Raw genomic sequence first — 21,095 nt, forward strand, 5'->3', positions numbered from 1 at the left:
AACTTGAGAGTTGTAAAACTAGTCAGCTCCATCTCTTCAAGGAGCAGTGCTTCAGAAAGTCCATCGTTAAGGACCCCCAATATCCAAGTCATACATTGTTCTCATTGTTATTATCAGGAAGGAGGTACAGAAGCCATAAGCTACACACTCAACGATTCAGGAATAGCTTTTTCCCTTCTGCCATCCAATTTCGGAATGGACAGTGAACACTCCCTCACTATTTCTTTTCAATTTCTGTTTTTGCAGTAATTTTAATTTAACTATTTTATATACATATATACACTTACTGTAATTCAGTTTTTTATCTGTATTTATCATGTATTACATTGTACTGATGCCGTAAAGATAACAAATTTCACAACGTGCATTAAACCTGATTCTGATTTGAAATTTGTCCTTTCTGAGGAAGTTAAAACTGGTTCATTTACGAATTTCATTGATATGTTGGATTATGTTTGTAGTAGCCATGTACCTATTTTCTATCTGCATTGTATTTTGCGTGGCATGCTTGTTATGTTTATTACGGTAGTTAGGGGCATGGTAAAAGTGAAGAGTTTTAGTTACATTTTCATGTGTTCGTCTTTGGAAGTTTAGTCTAGAGCTAAGGGAGTAAGTCGGGGTGATACCTTTTTTGTTGAACACTTACACATCAGCTAATTACATTAAAATTAGTTTAGTTAGCTTAATTACATTGACAAAAGCTTAAGCACATTTAATACACTAAGACTGTTTATTTTGTTTATTGCTAGTTTTAGTTCCATTACTTTTATCGTTCAATATTGTTTTGCTAGTTGCATAATAATGAATCGAATATATTCTTCAACATTGGAGCCTTGTTATTGGATTGGATGGAAGGTGGGTCATACAGGATTAACTCCCATTTCCGCCCCCCCCCCCACCACTCCCCTGTGCTTAGTTTCTAAGTAGTGTTGGTTCCTTCGAGTAGCTGATACAATGCCCTTAGAAACGAAGAGTTTGAAGAACTGTCAACTCATTTTGACATTGTTGGAACACTTCAAGCTTCTAGTGCTGACTGTGAACATGGAATCAGTCTTACAAATATAATCAACTGTAAATCCAGAAGCAGACTAGAAGTGGAACATTTGCATGATCTCAAAAGGATCAGGACATATTTTTCATCTGGATGCAAAACTAATCTGGATAGTGCTTAGACAATGGATTTGGTATAAAGACAGACACAATGGAGTTTACAAAACATGAAGGATATTCTTTGTTGTACTGTATTTCATTACACTCTTCAATTAATAAATAAAATCAAAAGTATGTGATTTACATTTTCATTCTAAGTATTCATATTATACACATTACAAAAAAAACACATTTAAAATGCTGTGCATTTTTCAGGCCATGTAAAAGTTTCCTGCTCAAAGCAAGGTAAAAAAAAATTAGAGGGAATGTTGATGGTGACATATACTGTACACATACTTTGATAATAAATGCACTTTCAATTTGACTTTGATACTAATTTTTCTTAAACATTACAAATTAATTCACCTCTACTGTTTCCGTAAGTAGCTCATTCTTCGCTTCACTCTGAGTGAAGAGGATCCCCCTCAGATTCATCTTAAAATCCATTCATCCTTAACCCATGACCCACTCACACAATCGGAGTGGAAAATACTGCATTGTATTTACCCTATCTATAACCCTCATTATTTTGTATACCTCTATAAAATCTCCCCTCATTGTCCTGTGTTCCAGGGAAGAAAGTTCTATTCCATTCCAACCTTCTCCATAACTCTCATCCTGGCAACATCTATACAAATTTTCTCTGCACTCTTTCAAGCTAATTAATTAACTTTTTTTTTTATTTGTTATACTTTGCCTGGTACATTGCAGTGCTCAGAGAACTGTGGAGGTGGAATCAAAACCCGTGAGCTTCAGTGTCTGGATGCTCGAGACAAAAGACTCCTGCGACCCTTCCACTGCCAGTTGCTAGGACCCAAACCAATCACAAGTCTCGACTGTAATGTAAAGGCCTGCAGCGAATGGAACGTTTCTGCTTGGAGTGAGGTGACTGAATCAGTTGTTCTATTCTGATCATATTATGGAAATCAAATTTTGAAATTGATAAAATAAATATAATTTTTTTCTTACATGCATTTGGCTCCAGTGTTCGAAGACATGTGGCACTGGAATCCAGGAACGATCGGTTTATTGTGCGGAACACAAGCAATGCCATCTTAAAGCTCAACCTCAGTCAAGCTCAGCTTGCAATATTCAGCCATGTACTGAGTGGGTGGCTGGCACCTGGAGCAAGGTGGGTGAAACATTCAGTGCCTGCCACTGAAAATTCTGCGACATTAGGACAGTGATTGGGATAATACATGCTTGAAGCAATTCAAGATGTAAAGGTTATTATTTGGCCCATGGTTGCTGCATATTTGAACCTCTCATGTAACACACAAAATTTCCGGATTTTGTGAGTTATCCATCGTGGCTGTGGATGAAAGAAAATTATAGTTGGGAGCTTGACATCTAAGGATACAAATTGTAACAGAAGAACAGGCAGGTAGGCGGGGGGGGGGGCATGGCTCTTAGTAAAAAATAAAATTAAATCCTTAGAAAGTGGTGACATTGGATTGGAAGATGTAGAATCCTTGTGGATAAAGTTAAGGAATTGCAAGACCATGATGGAGTTAATATAGGCCTCTAAACAATAGCCAGGATGTGTGCTACAATTCACAATGGGAAATAGAAAGCGCATGTCAAAAGGGTAATGTTATGATAGTCATCAGAGATTTCAACATGCAGGTTGATATGCTATGTAATGACACAAATTTGATTAGGTGCTTAAGGTAAAGGAAACCTAAGGAGGCAGTGATCATATGATAGAATTCACTCTGCAGTTCAAGAAGAAGCTAAAATCTGATTTATCAGTATTATGGTAGAGTAAAGGGAATTACAGAGGCATGAGAGAAGAGCTGGCCAAGGTTGACACTAACAGGATGATGGCAGAACAGCAATGGCTGGATTTTCTGGAACAATTCAGAAGGCACAGAACTGATATGTCCCAAAGAAGAAAAAAAGTATTCTAAAGACAGGATGACACAGCAGGTTGACAAGGGAAGTCAAAGCCAACATAAAGACAAAAGAGAGGGTATATAATAGAGCAAAATTTAGTGGTAGGTTAGAGAATTAGGAAGCTTTAAAAACCAACAGAAGTAACAAAAAAAAGCCATAAGGAGCGAAAAGATGAAATATGAAGGTTATCGTGGCTTGGCTTCGCGAACGAAGATTCAGAAAGGGGGATTTAGACAGGTTCATATTTATCAAAGTTTACAACTCTGAAATTCTTCTCCAGATAGCTGCGAACCAAGAAAGAAAGGAACGGCAGCATGATCATCATCCCCCAAATCCCCCCTCCGTACACAATGAAAAACGAGAACAATCAGGCGAGAAACACAGAATATAAAGAACTATAAGAGAGAAAAAACTTCAGAAAAGCTGAGTAACATTCTCTCGGCACAGGGGCAGGCTCTCCCCTCTTTGGTAACAGAGTGATCAAAAAGCAGGCAACCAGCGCTCACCTTCTGCATTGACTTTGGTGTTTCAATTTCCCTTGTCACTTTAATTGGCACACAACGAAAGCTTTAATCAGCAGAATGGAGTCAAACATTGGCTTGCAGCCTACCTGCCATGAGGTTCACACACGTTATCTCTGCCTCTCAGAATCCTCTCAGAGACTGCAGAACACTGGAACACCCAAGTGGTCTCCAAACTTCCGTATTCGCCTCAATGTTTCAATCTCCGTCATCGCAAACAATGGAAGCTTTAATCGGCAAACAACAGAGGCTCTTATCAGCTAAATGGAGTCAACCATCGAACAAGATGACACACATGAGGCTGCTGAACAAGATAAAAGTCCGTGGTAGTACAGGAATTATACTAGTACAGATAGAGTATTGGCTGATTGGCAGGTGGCAGAGAGTGAAAATGAAAGGAGTCTTTTAGGATTGGCTGACAGTGACTAGTGGTGTTCCGCAGGGCTCGGTGTTGGGACGGCTTCTTTTTACGTTGGATGACAGACTTGATGGCTTTGTGGCCAAGGTTGCGGATGATACGAAGATGGTTGGAGGGGCAGGTAGAGTTGAAAAAGCAGAGAGATTGCAGAAGGACTTTGACAGATGAAGAGAATGGGTAAAGAACTAGCAGGTGGATTACAGGGTTGAGAAGCATATGGTCATGCACTTTGGTAGAAGGAATAAAAGTGCAGACTATTTTCTAAATGGGGAGAAAGTTTAAAAATCAGAGTTGCAAGCAAACTTGGGAGTCTTCGTGCAGTATTCCCTAAAAGCTAACTTGCAATTTGAGTCAGTGGTGAGGAAGGTAAATGCAGTATTATCATTCATTTGGAGAGGACTAGTATATAAAAGCAATGATGTGATGCTGAGGCTTTATAAGGCACTGGTGACACCTCATGGAGTATTTTGAGCTCCTTATCTAAGAAAGGATGTGATGACATTGGAGAAGATTCAAAGAAGGTGTACAAAAATCATTCCAGGAATGAAAGGCTTATCAAATGATGACCTTTTGAATGCTCTTGGCTGGAATTTAGAAGAATGAGGGGGATTTCATTGAAATCAATGGAACAGTGAAAGGTCTCGATAGAGTGGATGCAGAGAGGATGTTTCCTGTAGTGCAGGAATCTAGGCCCAGAGGGCACAACCTCAGAATAGAGGGACATCCATTTGGAATGGAGGTGAGAAGGAATTTCTCATGTCTAAAATGATGCAGGGTTTCAACCCGAAATGCCCACTCATCATTCTTTTCCATAGATCCTGCCTGACTTACTGAGTTCCTCCAACATTTTGTATGTATTACTTTTCAACATCTGCAGAATCTCTTGTCTTTACCAATTTACAGTATGTAGTTACTTACAAAAAAGTTCACCAAATTGTGCTACTTCTGAATTTCTCAGGCATCATCCTGATCAATGGAAAATGTCTAATGATTTACCACTACTCTGATCTCAAAGCTCCACTGTCTTGTGGCTATACCCACTCATGGGGCAGGCTTTTGGGAGTAAACTCCAAGGGAAAAATCTGAGGGAGTCCTTAAGGCAGTCTTACATTGAGTTTAATGCTATGATGCTGCTGGTACCAAATTGCTTAGCCCACTGCTTTGCACTCTATATACACATGATTGTGTAGCTCAAATACCATCTATAAATTTGCTGATGATACAACCATTGTTGGCAGAACCTCAGGTGGTGATGAGAGGTGTACAGGAGAGAGATATGCCAACTAGTTGAGTGGTGCCGCAGCAACAATCTGTCACTCAACGTCAGTAAGACGAAAGAGCTGATTGTGGACTTTAGGAAGGGTAAGATAAAGGAACATATTCCAATACTCATATGGGGGTCAGAAGTGGAGAGAGTGTCATGATCTCTGAGGATCTAACTTGGTCCCAACATATTGATGTAGTTATAAAGAAGGCAAGACAGTGGCTAGACTTCATTAGGAGTTTGAAGAGATTTGGCATGTCAACAAATGCACTCAAAAACTTCTATAATTGTATCATGGAGAGCATTCTGACAGGCTGCATCACTGTCTGATATGGGAGGGGGGCTACTGTACAGGACTGAAAGAAGCTGCAGAGGGTTGTAAATTTAGTCAGCTCCATCTTGGGTACTAGCCTACAAAGTACCTAGGACATCTTCAGGGACTGGTGTCTCAGAAGACCTCCATCACCCAGGGAATGCCCTTTTCTCACTGTTACCATCAGGTAGGAGGTACAGAAGCCTGAAGGCACACACTCAGCGATTCAGGAACAGCTTCTTCCCCTCTGCCATCTGATTCCTAAATGGATATTGAACCCTTGAGCACTACCTAATATTTTTTAATATACATTATTTCTGGTTTTTGCACGTTCTTTTAATCTATTCAATATATGGATACTGTATTTTTTATTATTATTATTATTATTTCTATATTATGTATTGCATTGAAATGCCGCTGCTAAGTTAACAAATTTCACATCACAAGCCAGTGATAATAGACCTGATTCTGATTCTTTGCCATTCCTTTGGGTTCATCACATGCATGGAGAGCTTGTTTCATTGGCAACAGCTCGTTCTCTGTATCGTACTGCCCAGACTTGTGTATCTAGACAGCTAGGATGCAATATACATGGTCAACTCTGACCAACGGAGGTCCTCCTCATACTACTACAATAATGTTATGGTCTCTTTATGTCTGCAGTCTGGTTTCAAATATTTTGTACATATTCCGACCCTAGGTGAGAGCAATTTGAACAGTTAGGTATTTACCTTCATTATTGCTGGGGTCAAGATGCCCAACATTGGCTGTTCATCCCTGCTTCAAACAGAATGATTTACTTGGAAGTCTACAGATGCTGGAATCTAAAATCAAAATAGAAGCACTGGATGAACCCAGCTTGTCAGCATCATTGTGGAAAGAGGAACTAGTTAACATTTCAGAGTCAACAACTGCGATCACATATAAGTTGGGCCAGATAAGAACAGCAGATTCTTCATCACTGAAGTACATTGCTAAACATGGCAGATCATGTATCTATTAAATGCAGACTCATCAGGAACAGACTGTGGAAATAATATTCACCATTTGTTCTAATTAGATAAAATTATCTAATGAGTAACCATCTATTAGATTGTAAAGGAATTAGACAAAGTAGTGGGCCTAATTAGAACAAATGGTGAATATTATTTCCATTGTCTGTTCCAGATTCCTCAGCCTTGGGAAAAGGACCACTCGCTCATACACTCTCTCTATACCCCTCAGGACTTTATACATTTCTATAACATCCTCCAATGCTCCTTTTGCTTACTTTATCATTCTTTTTTCCTCTCTGTACTTTTCTCCAATTTAAAACCTTTTCATCTCTCATTCTTCCCAACTCTGCTTGAATTAGAGCTGAAACAGTAATTTTCCTTTCCCTCTTCACAGATGCTGCTTGCCTCATCGAGCTCTTCTGGCAGTTTGTATTTGTTTCAGATTTCAACATCTGCCATTGGTTGTGTTTCCATTTTTATTTCTTGCTATGGGTGTACTTCTATCACCAGGACAAATGGAATACTTCATTCATGTGAGTGAAGAGAGAAAGCTTTGTTGTTTCAGTGTGATACACACAAAATGCTGGAGCAACTCAGCAGGTCAGGCAGCATCTATGGAGGGAAATAAACAATTGACATTTCAGGTAAAGACCCCTCATCAGGACTGGAAGGAAAGGGGGAAGAGCCCCCCTTCCCCCCACCCCACCTTCTTATTTGGGCTTCTTCCCCCTCACTTTCCAATCCCAATGAAGGGTCTTCACCCGCTACATCAACAGTTTATTCATTTCCATAGGTGCTGCCTGACCTGCTGAGTTCCTCCGGCATTTTGTGTGTGTGTGTTGCTCTGAATTTCCAGCATTGTGTTTGTGATTTGCTGTATCAGTATTATTTATATAGATACTTGTTTCATTACTGTAGTGCTCTGCATCCTGCGGAGGAGGTTCACAGCGCCGGACGGTGAAGTGTGTAAACATGGAAACCAGTGAGACAGAGGAAGACAACAGCACTTGTGAGCTGAAGCCACCACCCAGAGCAGTACAGGTGTGCAACCAACAGAAGTGTGGCAATAAAAAGGGTAAGGCAGCGATTCTGTCAGTGGAGTTGAATGATTTGTGTTGCAGCTCACAGGAATTGCTATCAGCTCTCCTTACAATGAAACAGTTAACCCGTGTAGGGATTCGTGCTAACTCAAGCACACAAATTCCTAAAATTTTAGACCTTAGGATACTGAAGCAGTAATAGGCCATTCAGCCATGATAGAGTCTGATCTGTCAATTGTTCATGGGTGATTTATTTTCCCTCTCATCCCCATTCTCCTGCCTTCTCCCTGTAACTCTTGGCACCCTGACTAATCCAGAGCCTGTCAACCTCAGCTTTAAGTATACCCAATGACTTGACCTCCACAGCCATCTGTGGCAATGAATTCCACAGATTCACCACCCTTAGTTTGACACTTGAGTTGACTCTAGCCTTAATAGGAGAGTGAAATCTGAGACAAATCGAAGGATAGAAAGAGAAAAGTAAACAATCTAAATATTAATGTTGAGAGCATTCAGCTCTTCAGACCAGAACTCCAACCTCTAAAAAAGCTTCTTGTCTTAACACCATATCCCTTAGAACATAGAACATTTGGCCCATGATGTGCCGACCTTTTAACTTAGGAAGAATCTAACCCGTATCTCCTACATAGCTCACTATTTTTCTTTCATTTGTGTGCCTACCTAAGAGACTCTTAAATGTCCCGAATGTATCTGTCTCTACCACCACCCTGGCAGGGAGTTCCACGCAGCAACCAGTGTCAACGAAAACTATCTCTATATTTTCTTACAATCACCTTAAGATTACGCCTCCTCATGTTAGTCATTTCTGCCCTGGGAGAAAGTCTCTGGCTGTCTACGTAATCCATGCCTTTTAAGATCTTATACACCTATATCAATTCACCTCTCATCCTCCTTCACTCCAAAGAGAAAAGCTCTAGCTCACTCAACTTTGCTACATAAGATACATTCTCTAGTCCAGGCAGCGTCCTGATAAATCCCCTCTGCACCCACTCTAAAGTTTCCACATCCTTATGCTCATGAGGAAACTAGAAACATAGAAAACCTACAGCACAATACAGGTCCTTCAGCCCACAATGCTGTGCCGAACATGAACTTCAGAAATTACCGAGGGTTATTCTTACCATAGCCCTATTTTCCTAAGCTCCATGTACCTATCCAGGAGTCTCTTAAAAGACTATCATATCTGGCAGCCCACTCCACGCCCTCATCATTCTCTGCGTAAAGACTTACCCCTGACATCTCCTCTGTACCTATGTCCAAGCACCTTAAAACTATGCCCTCTCGTGTTAGCCATAACACTAAACACGATACTCCAAGTTTACTCTAACCAGGATTTTATACAGCTCAACATTCCGGTGCATCTAGATAGGGTGGTTAAGAAGGCATATGGTGTGTTATGCTTCATCAGTCCCCAACTAATAAAAACCAACACACCATACACCTTTGAATCTCATTATCAATTTGCACAGCAACTTTGGGGAATCTATGACATGGATCTCAAAATTCCCTGTTACTCCCAACAGCTAAGAAAACTGCCATTGAAGATGTTCCTAAATCACTGGCTGTAGTTATTCTACTCGAGTACAGGTTGTCCCTGAGTTACGAACGTCCGACTTATGGACAACTCGTACTTATGAACCAAGGAAGGAGAACAACATCTGCCATTTTATGTGGTAATACGGTCTGCCATTTTAAGTGGTTGCCGTTGACACTGTGTTGAGCGTTTAACTTTGTATTTGGCTTAAAATTTTCTTAGTAAGATTCACCCTGACCCCTTTCCCCCGTTTCGGTCGGCTAGTGGCGCAGTGAGATCAACGCTGAGCTGGAGAACGAAGGTTCCCGAGTTCAATCCAGTGACAGACTGCTCCTGTGCCGGGCTGATGTCGATCCAGTGACTCCCGTACCATCCGTGCGGGGTTGATGTCGAGCTCGCAACTCGACCTCATAAAAAAAACACTGCCACCTCTGGTTTAAATTCTCATGCGGAATATTGTGGAAGATCAAATACCCAAACCCAGCACAACCCCCACTTGTCCCATTTAGCCTGTCACAGTGTGGTGGTCCTTAGGACCCAGCAGATCTCGGGAGTCGGCGCAGCTCAGGACCTGCCACCCGCAGTGTTTCTGTTCCATTGACGGGAAGCGATCGCGATTGAAACTAAAGTAGAAATAGTAGTGTTTGGAAAGAAGTAAAACACCATCAGTCATTGGAAAAGCATTAGGCTACAGCCGGTCAATGATCGGAACAATTTTAAAGGATAAATTTAGAATAATGGAGCATGTGAAAGGCCCTGCCCTGATGAAAGCTACAATTATTACTAAGCAACGCAAAGGTTTAATTATAGGAATACATACATTTCTTAAGTGTTTTATATGCATAGAAAGGTAAAATATATACTATATACTAAGACAAATGTTTGACTAACTGATGCTAAAGAATACCGGATGTACTTGTTCCGACTTACGTACAAATCCAACTTACAGACGGACTCAGGAACGGAACTCATATGTAACCCGGGGACTGCCTGTACCTAGAGACTGGACCCTAATGTGAATAGATCAAATAGTGAGGCACAATAATGCAAAGTAATAGAAGAAAATAATCTATACATTATCTTTCAGGTTATATTTTATAACAAAGGGCTTTTGAAGTGTAATGGTATGTGGATGATGGTAATTGAACCTTTTAGACCAGGAGTTCCCAATCTTTTTTATGCCATGGAGCCTTACCGTTAACTGAGGGGTCTGTGGACCCCAGATTGAGAACCCTTGTCTTAGGGGATTCCCAAAACAGGGGAAACTCAGTTAAAAGATTGTATTTACAAGCAAACAGTAAAACAACAAATATTTTCCCCAGGAGATCTGTATAAAATTTCTACACTCTCATCGACTATTATTCATTTTTATTGTGATATTGATGAAGTCTTTGAAGTTCCTGGTTAAAACCATTCTAAAGCTTTGCTTACTTCAACACATTCTGAACTTATGCACTGGGTCAGCTCATGTTTGACCTGATCTGCACCTCACATTCTTAAGATTCTATTATCTTTTTGCATCTGCAGACAGTTTGTCACCCTCTTGCACATTGGTTGTTTGTCAGTCTTGATCTGTTTATATATATTTTTTTCATAAATTCTGTGGTATTACTTTTCATGTAATACCTGCATGAAGTTGAATTTTGAGGAAGTATACAGTACACTTTACTAATGAATTTGAACTTTGAGCCTGTGGCTGACCTGTGCAATACAATAATCAGTAGTTGCTGTCTGAGTCTGGTGACTGATCCTGAGCCCACCAACCTGAGCTGCTTTGATCGTCTTTGGACAGTTCATGGGAAAGGCTTTTTCAATTGGAGATGTTTAAAAACTTCTGAATAATTACTGAAATTAACAATTATTTAACACAAAAATAATAATAAATAAAAGGCACGTTCATGTTGAAAACAAATAAATAAATTTTTAATGTTAGTATAATATACTAGCGTAAATATTGGTTAAATATCAGATACATATCAATATATTTGATATTTAATAGATATTGATTAAAATATCAGATATTAAATAAACTAGCAATCTGCTCTACCCACATTAACAATCAATTCTTCAGCCCTTTAACCAACAGTCTCCTGAACCAGTGTGAATAATTTCACTCACCTCAACTCTGAACTGATTCTACAACCAATGGACTAACTTTCAAGGACTCTACAAATTATTATTATTATTGTAACGTTCTCCTTCGCGTGTAACTGATAACGCCGAATTCAACGTCGAGATAAACCAGTCAATGAGACCAGATCGCAGTAAGAATAACCATTTACTGTTCACTCTTCACATTAACATATGGTGAAAACTGTTGATAAAACAATACAAGATTGATACAGTATTTGTTCCTTCCTTAATATCACATTTCAATTGTAAATACTTGCAAAGGTGACTATAACTACATTACACTAAGGTGCAGTATACAGGCAGAGTTTACCTACGCCATTGACTACTTTAAATACACTTCAATGTAAACTATCCGCAACTCTTTAACTAACGAAAACATAAACATTATCGATCGTCGTTACTTTTAACAGGATCGGCGTTAACATCTTAGTTCAATATATCGATTATCTATTAACTTACAGCGTTGCTCTCACTGTGATTTCTCATGCCTGCAAAACAACTTCTGCTCAGGTGTGCCTTGTGGTGAGCCCCCACCCTCACGCTAATTTCAAACCGGTACTTTCCCACAAGACGCGGCGAAACCGGATGTGACGTCATCGCATGCCGATATATTTTACATGCAATGAATATACTTTAAACACTTCTAATTCTAACTAGAAAATACTATCGAATGAATTACTAAGCAAAAATATTATAAACTAAATAACTGTTGTAAAGACAGCACACTCCCCGCTTGACCTTCGTAAGGTCACAATGAGCAGAGTACAAAACTTAGTCTCTTAATCAGTCATTGGGTAGAAGTAGAATAACTTCTGTAACTGGCCTTTGGTAAATTTTCACATCGCCTTGGTCGGTAGTCTTCAATTCGATCTTCCTGACATGTCCATCCCCACTAGGGAATGTAGCAGTGATTCTGGCCGTTGGCCAGCTGTTTCGGGCGATTTGCTTGTCCCTGAGCAGGACTAAGTCTCCAACTTGAAGATTCCTGTGGGGTTCTGTCCACTTTCGTCTCTGTTGCAACAAAGGTAGATATTTTTGTCTCCAGCGAGGCCAGAACTGATTTGCCAGAGCCTGGACTTGTCTCCATTGCTTTGTGTACAAATCCTTGTCTGAGAAGTCTCCTGGTGGAGGAGGTGTTCCTGCCTTCTGTGTAAGGAGCATTGATGGCGAAGGTATGAAGGGGTTTTCTGGGTCAGAAGACACAGGTAGGAGTGATTGTGCGTTTATATTGGCTGTGACCTCTGCCATTAGGGTGCACAGTACCTCGTGGGCCAATCGGGTGCATTGCTGCATCTCAGGTTTCCTTTTCCGGGTTTTCCGTAAGGACGTGAACCGTTTGACTGCCTGCTCTTTGTTATCTGGTGAGCGCTGGCGTGGTTCTCTGAAAGGCAATGGGGCAACCCCATTATTTGCTTCATCTCTGAAGACCTTGGTGTCTTTGGTTTTTAAAGAAATGGTATCTTGAGCTGATTGTGCAAGTTTGTTTCTGTGCTCGGTTCGAACGAAAACTGACTGACCTAGCGTCTCGTCGGTTACTTTACGCTTGGTAATGTCTTGTGCTTCTTTAGGGTACACCTTAGTGAGGCAGATCTTGGAACAAGAACGGCTTGACTGAGTTTGACCGCAAACTTCTGTACAGTTCGAGCTGACAATTGTTGTCCTGGAGTGAGCCTCTCCCTCCCCGCCGTCCTGTGGTGGGGGTGAAGGAGCGTTGTCGGTTCTTTCATTCTTGACTTCATCACGGAGCCGCGAGGGTAAATTTCCTTCCTCGTATGGATGTGATGCAATCGTCACTCTCTGAGGTTCCTCGTAGCTGGGGAAGTTATCGAATACGTATGGAGAGGGGAGACGAGCCTGCCTGTCTATTTGATATTGTACATAGTCGCTTGTGCGTTCCAGTCTGGTCCTTTCTAAAGTGGATCTTACTTCGGTCAGATCACGCGACCCTTCAGGTTCTTCTATGTACTCTGCTTCCGCCATGGCAGCTTCTTCTTCTCTTTCTAGCTGCAGCACTTGCAACTCTGTCGATATTTTTGCCATTTCCAACTGGGTTTCGGCTTCTCGGGTGGCCCATTCCAACTGGGTTTCGGCTTCTCTGGTGGCCTTTTCTTTCTGGATTTCGGCTTCTCTGGTGGCCTGTTTCATTTTCAAAACTGCTTCTTATCTGGCGTAACGCAGTCGCACCTTGGCGGCTTCTGCCTTGGCTCTTGCCTGGGTGGACTTACTTGATGTCGCTCTACTGCCCTTGTCGCTGGGTGCCATCGACTTGATCCCAGATCGAGCTGACATTGCAGCACTTGGAACACCTGATAACGCCTGGGTGGGCTTACTTGATGTCGGTTTACCGCCCTTGTTGCTGGGCGGCGTCGACTTGATGCTGGATCGAGCTGACATTGCAGCACTTGAAACACCTGATAATGCCGCTTTTTCACTCCTTCGTGTGTAACTGATAACGCCGAATTCAACGTCGAGATAAACCAGTCAATGAGACCAGATCGCAGTAAGAATAACCATTTACTGTTCACTCTTCACATTAACATATGGTGAAAACTGTTGATAAAACAATACAAGTATTTGTTCCTTCCTTAATATCACATTTCAATTGTAAATACTTGCAAAGGTGACTATAACTACATTACACTAAGGTGCAGTATACAGGCAGAGTTTACCTGCTCCATTGACTACTTTAAATACACTTCCATGCAAACTATCGGCAACTCTTTAACTAACGAAAGCATAAACATTATCGACCGTCGTTACTTCTAACAGGATCGGCATTAACATCTTAGTTCAATATATCGATTATCTATTAACTTACAGCGTTGCTCTCACTGTGATTTCTAGTGCCTGCAAAACAACTTCTGCTCAGGTGTGCCTCGTGGTGAGCCCCCACCCTCGTGCTAATTTCAAACCAGTACTTCCCCACAAGACGCGGCGAAACCGGATGTGACGTCATCGCATGCCGATATATTTTACATGCAATGAATATACTTTAAACACTTCTAATTCTAACTAGAAAATACTATCGAATGAATTACTAAGCAAAAATATTATAAACTAAATAACTGTCATAAAGACAGCACAATTATTAAACTTATTATTTGTAAAGGTTGTGTTCTTTTACACATTGGCTGTTTGTCAGTCTTTGTGTGCATAGAGTTTTTCTATGATTATGGTGATGAAGTGCTTTGATTAGTTGGGCATAGATGGAATCAGCTCCTGCTTAAGCAAGAACATGGACCCAGTACAATTTGCCAATCACCGCAATAGGTCTATAGTGGATGCAATCTCACTGGCTCTCCTCTTGGCCTTGGATGACTAGGCAAATGTAATACTTGCCTCAGACTATTGTTTATTGACTACAGCTCAATGTTCAATGTAATCATACCCTGCAATCTAATTGACAAGTTCCAAAACTTAGGCATCCATACCTCCCTCTGCAACTAGATCCTTGACTTCCTCAATGGAAACCACAGTCTGTGCAGATCAGAAATAATATCTCCTTCTGGCTGATAATTTTCGTTGGGGTACCTTACTTAGTGGATAAATCAGCAGGGCCTGATCATCATCAGACCTTGTGGGAAACCCAGGAAGAACATTGGAGGGTGACTAATGTTGTACTCTCAATGACAAGCCAGAGAATCACATGCAAGTTACCCTGACATCAGTGGTTGGTAAATTGCTGGAGAGGATTCTGAGGGACAGGATCTACATGGATTTAAATAGACAAGGCTGGAAAGGATATTCAAAATGGGTTTCAATGTAGGAAATCATGACAACATACTTTCTTGAGTTCGTTGAAGAGGTAACCAAATGGAATGATGAAAGATTGACTGTTTATTTCTTCCCATGAAGCAGCTTCCTGTCCTGCTGAGTTCCACCTTTTGTGTGAGTGTGTGTGTGTGTGTGTGTGTGTGTGTTGCTCAGGATTTCCAGCATCTGCAGAAATTCTTGTGTATGCATTTACGAGAATATTGCAAGGACTCAAAGACCTATGTTATGGGGAGATGTTGGTCAGACCAGCACTCTTGTTCCATAAGACCATAAGATATCGGAAAAGAATTAGGCCATTCAGTCCATCAAGTCTGCCCTGCCATTTCAGCATGGCTGATCCATTTTCCCCCTCAGCTCCAATACTTCATGCCCTGAACAATCAAGACTCTGTCAATCTCTCTCAAATATAAGTAAAGACTTGACCTCCACAGCCGCATGTGGCAATGAATTCCACAGATTCACCACTCTCTGGCTAAAGAAATTCCTCCTCATCTCCGATCTGAAAGAAGACCCCTGCATTCTGAGGCTGTGCTCTCTGGCCTTAGACTCTCCCACGATTGGAAACATCTTCTCCACATGCAGTCTATGAGCCCTTTCAACTTTTGATAGGTTTCAATTTGATCACCCCCATTCCTCGGAATTCCAGTGAATAAGGAAAACTGTGTTATTCCTTGAATCATAGGAGACTGAGTCACCCTGCAGAGATGTATAAAACCACGGGGGCATTGTAACAGACACAGAATGCTGGAGGAACTCAGCTGGCCAGGCAGTATCTATAGAAAAGAGTACAGTCAATGTTTCGGGCTGAGACCCTTCAGCAAGGCTGAAGAAAATAAGATGAGGAGTCAGAGTTAGAAGGTGGGTGGGGGAGGAAGAAACACAAGGTGGCAGGTGAAACTGGGAGGGGGAGAGGTGAGGTAAAGATCTGGGAAGTTGATTATTGAAAGAGGTACAGGGCTGGAGAAGGGGGAAACTAATAGGAGAGGACAGAAGGCCATGGAAGAAAGAAAAGGGTGGAGGAACAGCAGAGGGAGTTGATGGGCAGGCATGGAAATCAGGTGAGAGAGGGAAAAGGGGATGGGGAATAGAGAAGTGGGGGGGGGGGGCATTACCAGAAGTTCAAGAAATCGATGTTCATGCCATCAGCTTGGAGGCTACCCAGATGGAATACAAGGTGTTGCTACTCCAACCTGAGTGTGTCCTCCTCACACCAGCAGAGGAGACCATGGATGGACATGTAGGAATGGGAATGGAAAATGGAATTAAAATTGGTGGCCACTGGGAGATCCCACTTCTAGCTGACGGAGTGAAGGTGCTCAGCAAAGTGTTCTCCCAGTCTACATTGGGTCTCACTGATCTACAGGAGGTCTCACCAGGAGCACCAGATACAGTAGCTGACCCCGACAGACTCACAGCTGAGGTACAAGGTAACAACTTATCATTTTCCCATTAAAAGAGAATCATATTACCCCCTGCATGAAGATGTTTCTCCTCAAGTACTGTTCAAACCTATCCTTCTCTCTTTAAACCCATGCCTCTCATGAGGGTATGAGTTTAAGGTGAGAGGGATAGGTTTGAACAATACTTGAGGGACAACATGCAGAGAGTAGTGCATATAAGGAACAAGATAAAGTTTGGTAAAGCCAGTCCTCCATCTTTTTTTTGATTTTTGCAATAAAAGTTTATTCACTCTAGAGCTTTTATTATTCCAAACATAAGACAAAATCAGAGAGTCTATTTTATCAAAAAATGTTTTTGGAACAAAAGAGGGAACTGCTTGAAATATATATAAAAATTTCGGTAGAATAACCATTTTTATAGCATTTATTTGACCTATCAATGACATTGACATAGGTGACCATTTGGAAAGCACCTGTTGAGTATATTCGACTAAAGGGAAAAAAATTATACCTATATAGGTCTTTAAAATGTTTTGTAATTTTGATACCAAGGTAAGTAAAATGGTTTTTGGCAATATCAAAAGGTATTTGATCATAATAATCAGAATAATTATTAATAGGAAATAATTCACTTTTATATAGATTAAGTTTATATCCAGAAAAAGTACCAAATTCCATAAATATAGATAATGTAGAAGGAATAGATTTCTTAGGATTTAAAATGTAAACTAATAAGTCATCCGCATATAACAAACCCTTATGTAGTTTATCCCCTCTCCCAATACCCTGCACAGAATTAGAATCCCTAAGAGCAATAGCAAATGGTTCTAAAGCCATATTAAATAATAAAGGGCTAAGGGGACAGCCCTGACGGGTACCTCTATATAATCTAAAGAAAGGAGAATTTTGATTATTAGTTAGAACCGCAGCCAGGAAATAAATCCTGGACCAAAATTGAACCTTTTCAAAACCTGAAATAGATAAGGCCACTCCACCCTATCAAAGGCTTTCTCTGCATCCAGAGATACAATACATTCAGATTCTTTGCCTGAGGGGGAATAAATTATATTTAATAAGCTTTGAATATTAGAATATGTACCTGTTTTTAATAAATCCTGTTTGATCATTTGAGATAACATTAGGCAAGATACTCTCAAGCCTATTTGCTAGAATCTTAGAGAGGATTTTAAAATCTACATTCAGTAAAGAAATAGGTCTATAGGATACACATTCCAGTGGGTCTTTTCCTTTTTTTGGAATCAATGAAATTAGTGCTTCATAAAGGAAGGTTCCCAGAGGATGTAGAATCGGTGAACGTTTGATGAAGATGTGGTATAAGCATTTCATGAAAGGTCTTGTAAAATTCTACCGTATAACCATCAGGTCCTAGAGCTTTACCTAATTGCATAGAGGATATAGCCTTGGCTATCTCCTCATGTTTAATAGGTGCATCTAACATATCAGTATCTTGAACCGAAATTTGAGGCATGTTTAACCTTTGCAAAACTCTATTCATAGTAATATTACTATCAGAGAATTCAGATTTATAAAGATTAGAATAAAAGTCCATAAATATCTTATTAATTTCATAAGGATCTAAAGTTTCTGTTCTATCTGGTCGGCAAATTTTTAAAATCTGTCTTCTGACCATCCCAGCCTTTAACTGACCCGCTAAAAGTTTGGCAGATTTTTCCCCATGTATATAAAATAAACTTTTAGATTTAAAAATTTGCTGTTCAATGGGAAAGGTCAGAAGCAAATCATAATGTGATTGAAGTTCGACCCTTTCTTTATATAGGTCTTCAGTAGGTTTAACTGAATACGCTTTATCTATCTGTTTAATTTTATTGATAATCACTGACAATTCCGCTTTAGTTTTCTATCTCAAGGCTGCTGAATATGAGATTATCTGTCCCCTAAGAAAAGATTTCAAGGTGTCCCATATAACCAGATTTGACATTCCTTCAGTTGTATTAAATTCAAAAAATATAGAAATTTGCTCCTTAATAAAATTAACAAAAGCTAGATCCTGTAACAAAACGGGGTTCAATCTCTACTGTGAAATTTTCAAAAATCTATCCGGGAACTTAAGGGTTAACTTTAAAGGCACGTGTCTGAGAGCACAATGATGTCATATGCACATTCAACAACGGAATTTAACAGGTGTGTATCTAAAAAAAAGTAATCAGTTCAAGAATATTTATGATGAACGTGTGAACAAAAAGAGAAATCTTTATCATTGGGGTGTTTATATCTCCAAATATCGACAAGGCCATATTCTGATAAAAAAGAGTTAATACAAGCTGCCGCTTTATTGGGAAGTGACAGATTGGTTGAAGACATGTCAATCGCCGGATTTAAACAATTAAATTCACCATCCATGATCAGCTTATATTCACTGAGATTCGGTAACTCTGAAAAAAGTTTCTTAAAAAAATCAGAATTATCTACATTAGGTGCGTATACACACACCAGAGCTACCTTTTGCTTGCATAATAAACCAGTAACAATTAAATATCTTCCAATCAAATCAGTAGTAGTATTAAGGTGTACAAAATGGATTTTGGGACTAAGAAATATAGAAACGCCTCTTGTTTTACTATCTGACAGCTAGTGAAACAAAGGTCCTTTCCAGAAACAGAAAAACCTGTCTTCATCATGTTTTTGTATATGATTTTCTTGCGCAAAAATAATATCAGCATTAAGTGTTTTTAATTTCTTAAAAATCTTTTTACGCTTAATAGGATGATTGACACCGTTCCAATTCCAAGATATTATATTAATTTTATTAACATCCATGTTTAAAATTGAGTTTAATATTATATAAAAGAAAGGCAAGTACAGATTAAACCAAAAGGCGCGGGTACAACCAGAAGGAGTGACGCGTTTACGAAAGAGAAATCCATCAAAAGAACTGCCCAATCAAGAAAAGAACCTACTCTAATAGATCCCTCCCCCCCCGCCACCCAATAGATAGAAAGGAAGGAACCAATAGGCTGGTCCCATGCTAACTAATCACCTTAACCCTGTTCTCCATCTTGCAGCTCCATATATAAAAAAAAGCAAAAATCCCATGAAAAATAGCCATAATAAAAGGCACAAACAAAATTCTACTATAATGTTGTGTCTAACATTAATAAAAACATAATCAACAATGACCATCTTAAAATCAGCTAAAGTAGCTTAAACACATATTCAAAAGAAGGAATAAATCTGAGCAAATAATGTTACAAACAATATTCTTTCTCTCAAAAAAGAAAAGTAAATGAGTATATGTATTTAAGAGACCTAAAACTATAAGTATTGAAACAAATAAAAGAAATAAAAAGATTAATACAAAACAGGCCCTACACAGACCACTAAAATACAATACTATAAAGCTTCCCTACAAAACAGTTATATATATAGTAATTATTAATAAGGTAAAAAAAATTAAATCGACCACGTCCCATACCAGAGAATGAAAAGGTATAGCATGTACTTAACTCAAAAGCTCCAAAAAAACAACTCATACAGCAGATACTTCAAAATTGCCTTTTGAATAATCGGTGTAACTTTAATATTTTATTCAGTAGGCTTAACTTTAAGGTTTTTAATATACTCCCCTCCCTCCTGAGGAGAGTAGATTGTCAATGGTTGAGATTTTTCAGGAAAAATTATCAGCTTTGCTGGAAAGCAAAGGGAGGGATTTAAATCTAATCTATACATTTCACTCATAACTTCTTGATATTTCTTTCTTTCGGCAAAGATTTCAGGAGGATAGTCTTGAACTATACGAATCTGTGTTGAATTAAAAAGTAATTTCCATTTCTTTCTGGCTTCTCGAAGAATAGCTTCTTTAGTCATATAATAATGCAAAGAAAGTACAACTGCTCGAGGACATAATTCAGCAGAATGCTAAGAGAATGGAATTCTGTAAGCTCTGTCAATTAAGGGGCTAGATTTGAGGGTCCCATTGAAAAGTGAATACAGCATATCTGAAAAGAATTTTAACAGATCGCCAGTTTCAGTATTTTCAGGCAGTCCCAGAATACGCAGATTCCTCCGACGCCCTCTACTATCTAAATCAACCATTCTTTTCTTCATTTTAGATAGTTCCGAGGTGATTTCATTGATTTTCTTTTTCATCGAAGATACCTTCATTCCTTGATCTTTAATAGTTTGCTTGAATAAACCATGCTCGCTCTCGATTCGGGTTGTAGTCTGCTGAAGTGTTTGAAGTTGGGAGTCCAAGTTTTTCAGCAAGTCTTGAATCGTAGAAATAGCTTTCTTGAGCTTCCCTTTTGAACTGGTCAGCTTATCAATTTTAGTATTAAGCGATCCGAATTCCGACTTCATGTCTTGTATTGAAGAAAATATTCTCACTAGTTTAACAGATTCCTTTGTTTTCTTGGTTTGTTCCGTTTGCTCCGTTTCAGGGAAAGTCTTGCCACTTCTCAGTTCAATACCAGAACAATTTTTTTCGGCCATTGTAATTAAGTCGTAAATCCTTCAGTAGAAATAATAAATCTTTCAGTAGAAGTAGTAAGTCATTAGAATTAAAAGGGATCTGTTAGTGGGATATAAAATATATTAAAAGAGACAGAGCCGCTAAAAATGCAATGTACTCCATATGCTGCAGAGTGGAGAATCATTTT

At 39.5% G+C, this 21,095-nt stretch overlaps 1 protein-coding gene across 1 annotated transcript in view; it reads left to right on the forward strand.

The window, feature by feature from the left end:
* Positions 1 to 21,095, forward strand: part of LOC132404996 (A disintegrin and metalloproteinase with thrombospondin motifs 12-like) — a 626,192-nt gene that overhangs the window by 528,317 nt on the left and 76,780 nt on the right. Inside the window, exons 21-23 of the mRNA XM_059989657.1 lie at positions 1,861 to 2,034; positions 2,135 to 2,281; positions 7,475 to 7,631. Coding sequence (XP_059845640.1) covers positions 1,861 to 2,034; positions 2,135 to 2,281; positions 7,475 to 7,631 — 478 coding nt within the window. The remainder of the gene's footprint in view (positions 1 to 1,860; positions 2,035 to 2,134; positions 2,282 to 7,474; positions 7,632 to 21,095) is intronic.

The sequence above is a fragment of the Hypanus sabinus genome, chromosome 14, assembly GCF_030144855.1.
Source record: "Hypanus sabinus isolate sHypSab1 chromosome 14, sHypSab1.hap1, whole genome shotgun sequence".
Lineage (NCBI taxonomy): Eukaryota > Metazoa > Chordata > Chondrichthyes > Myliobatiformes > Dasyatidae > Hypanus > Hypanus sabinus.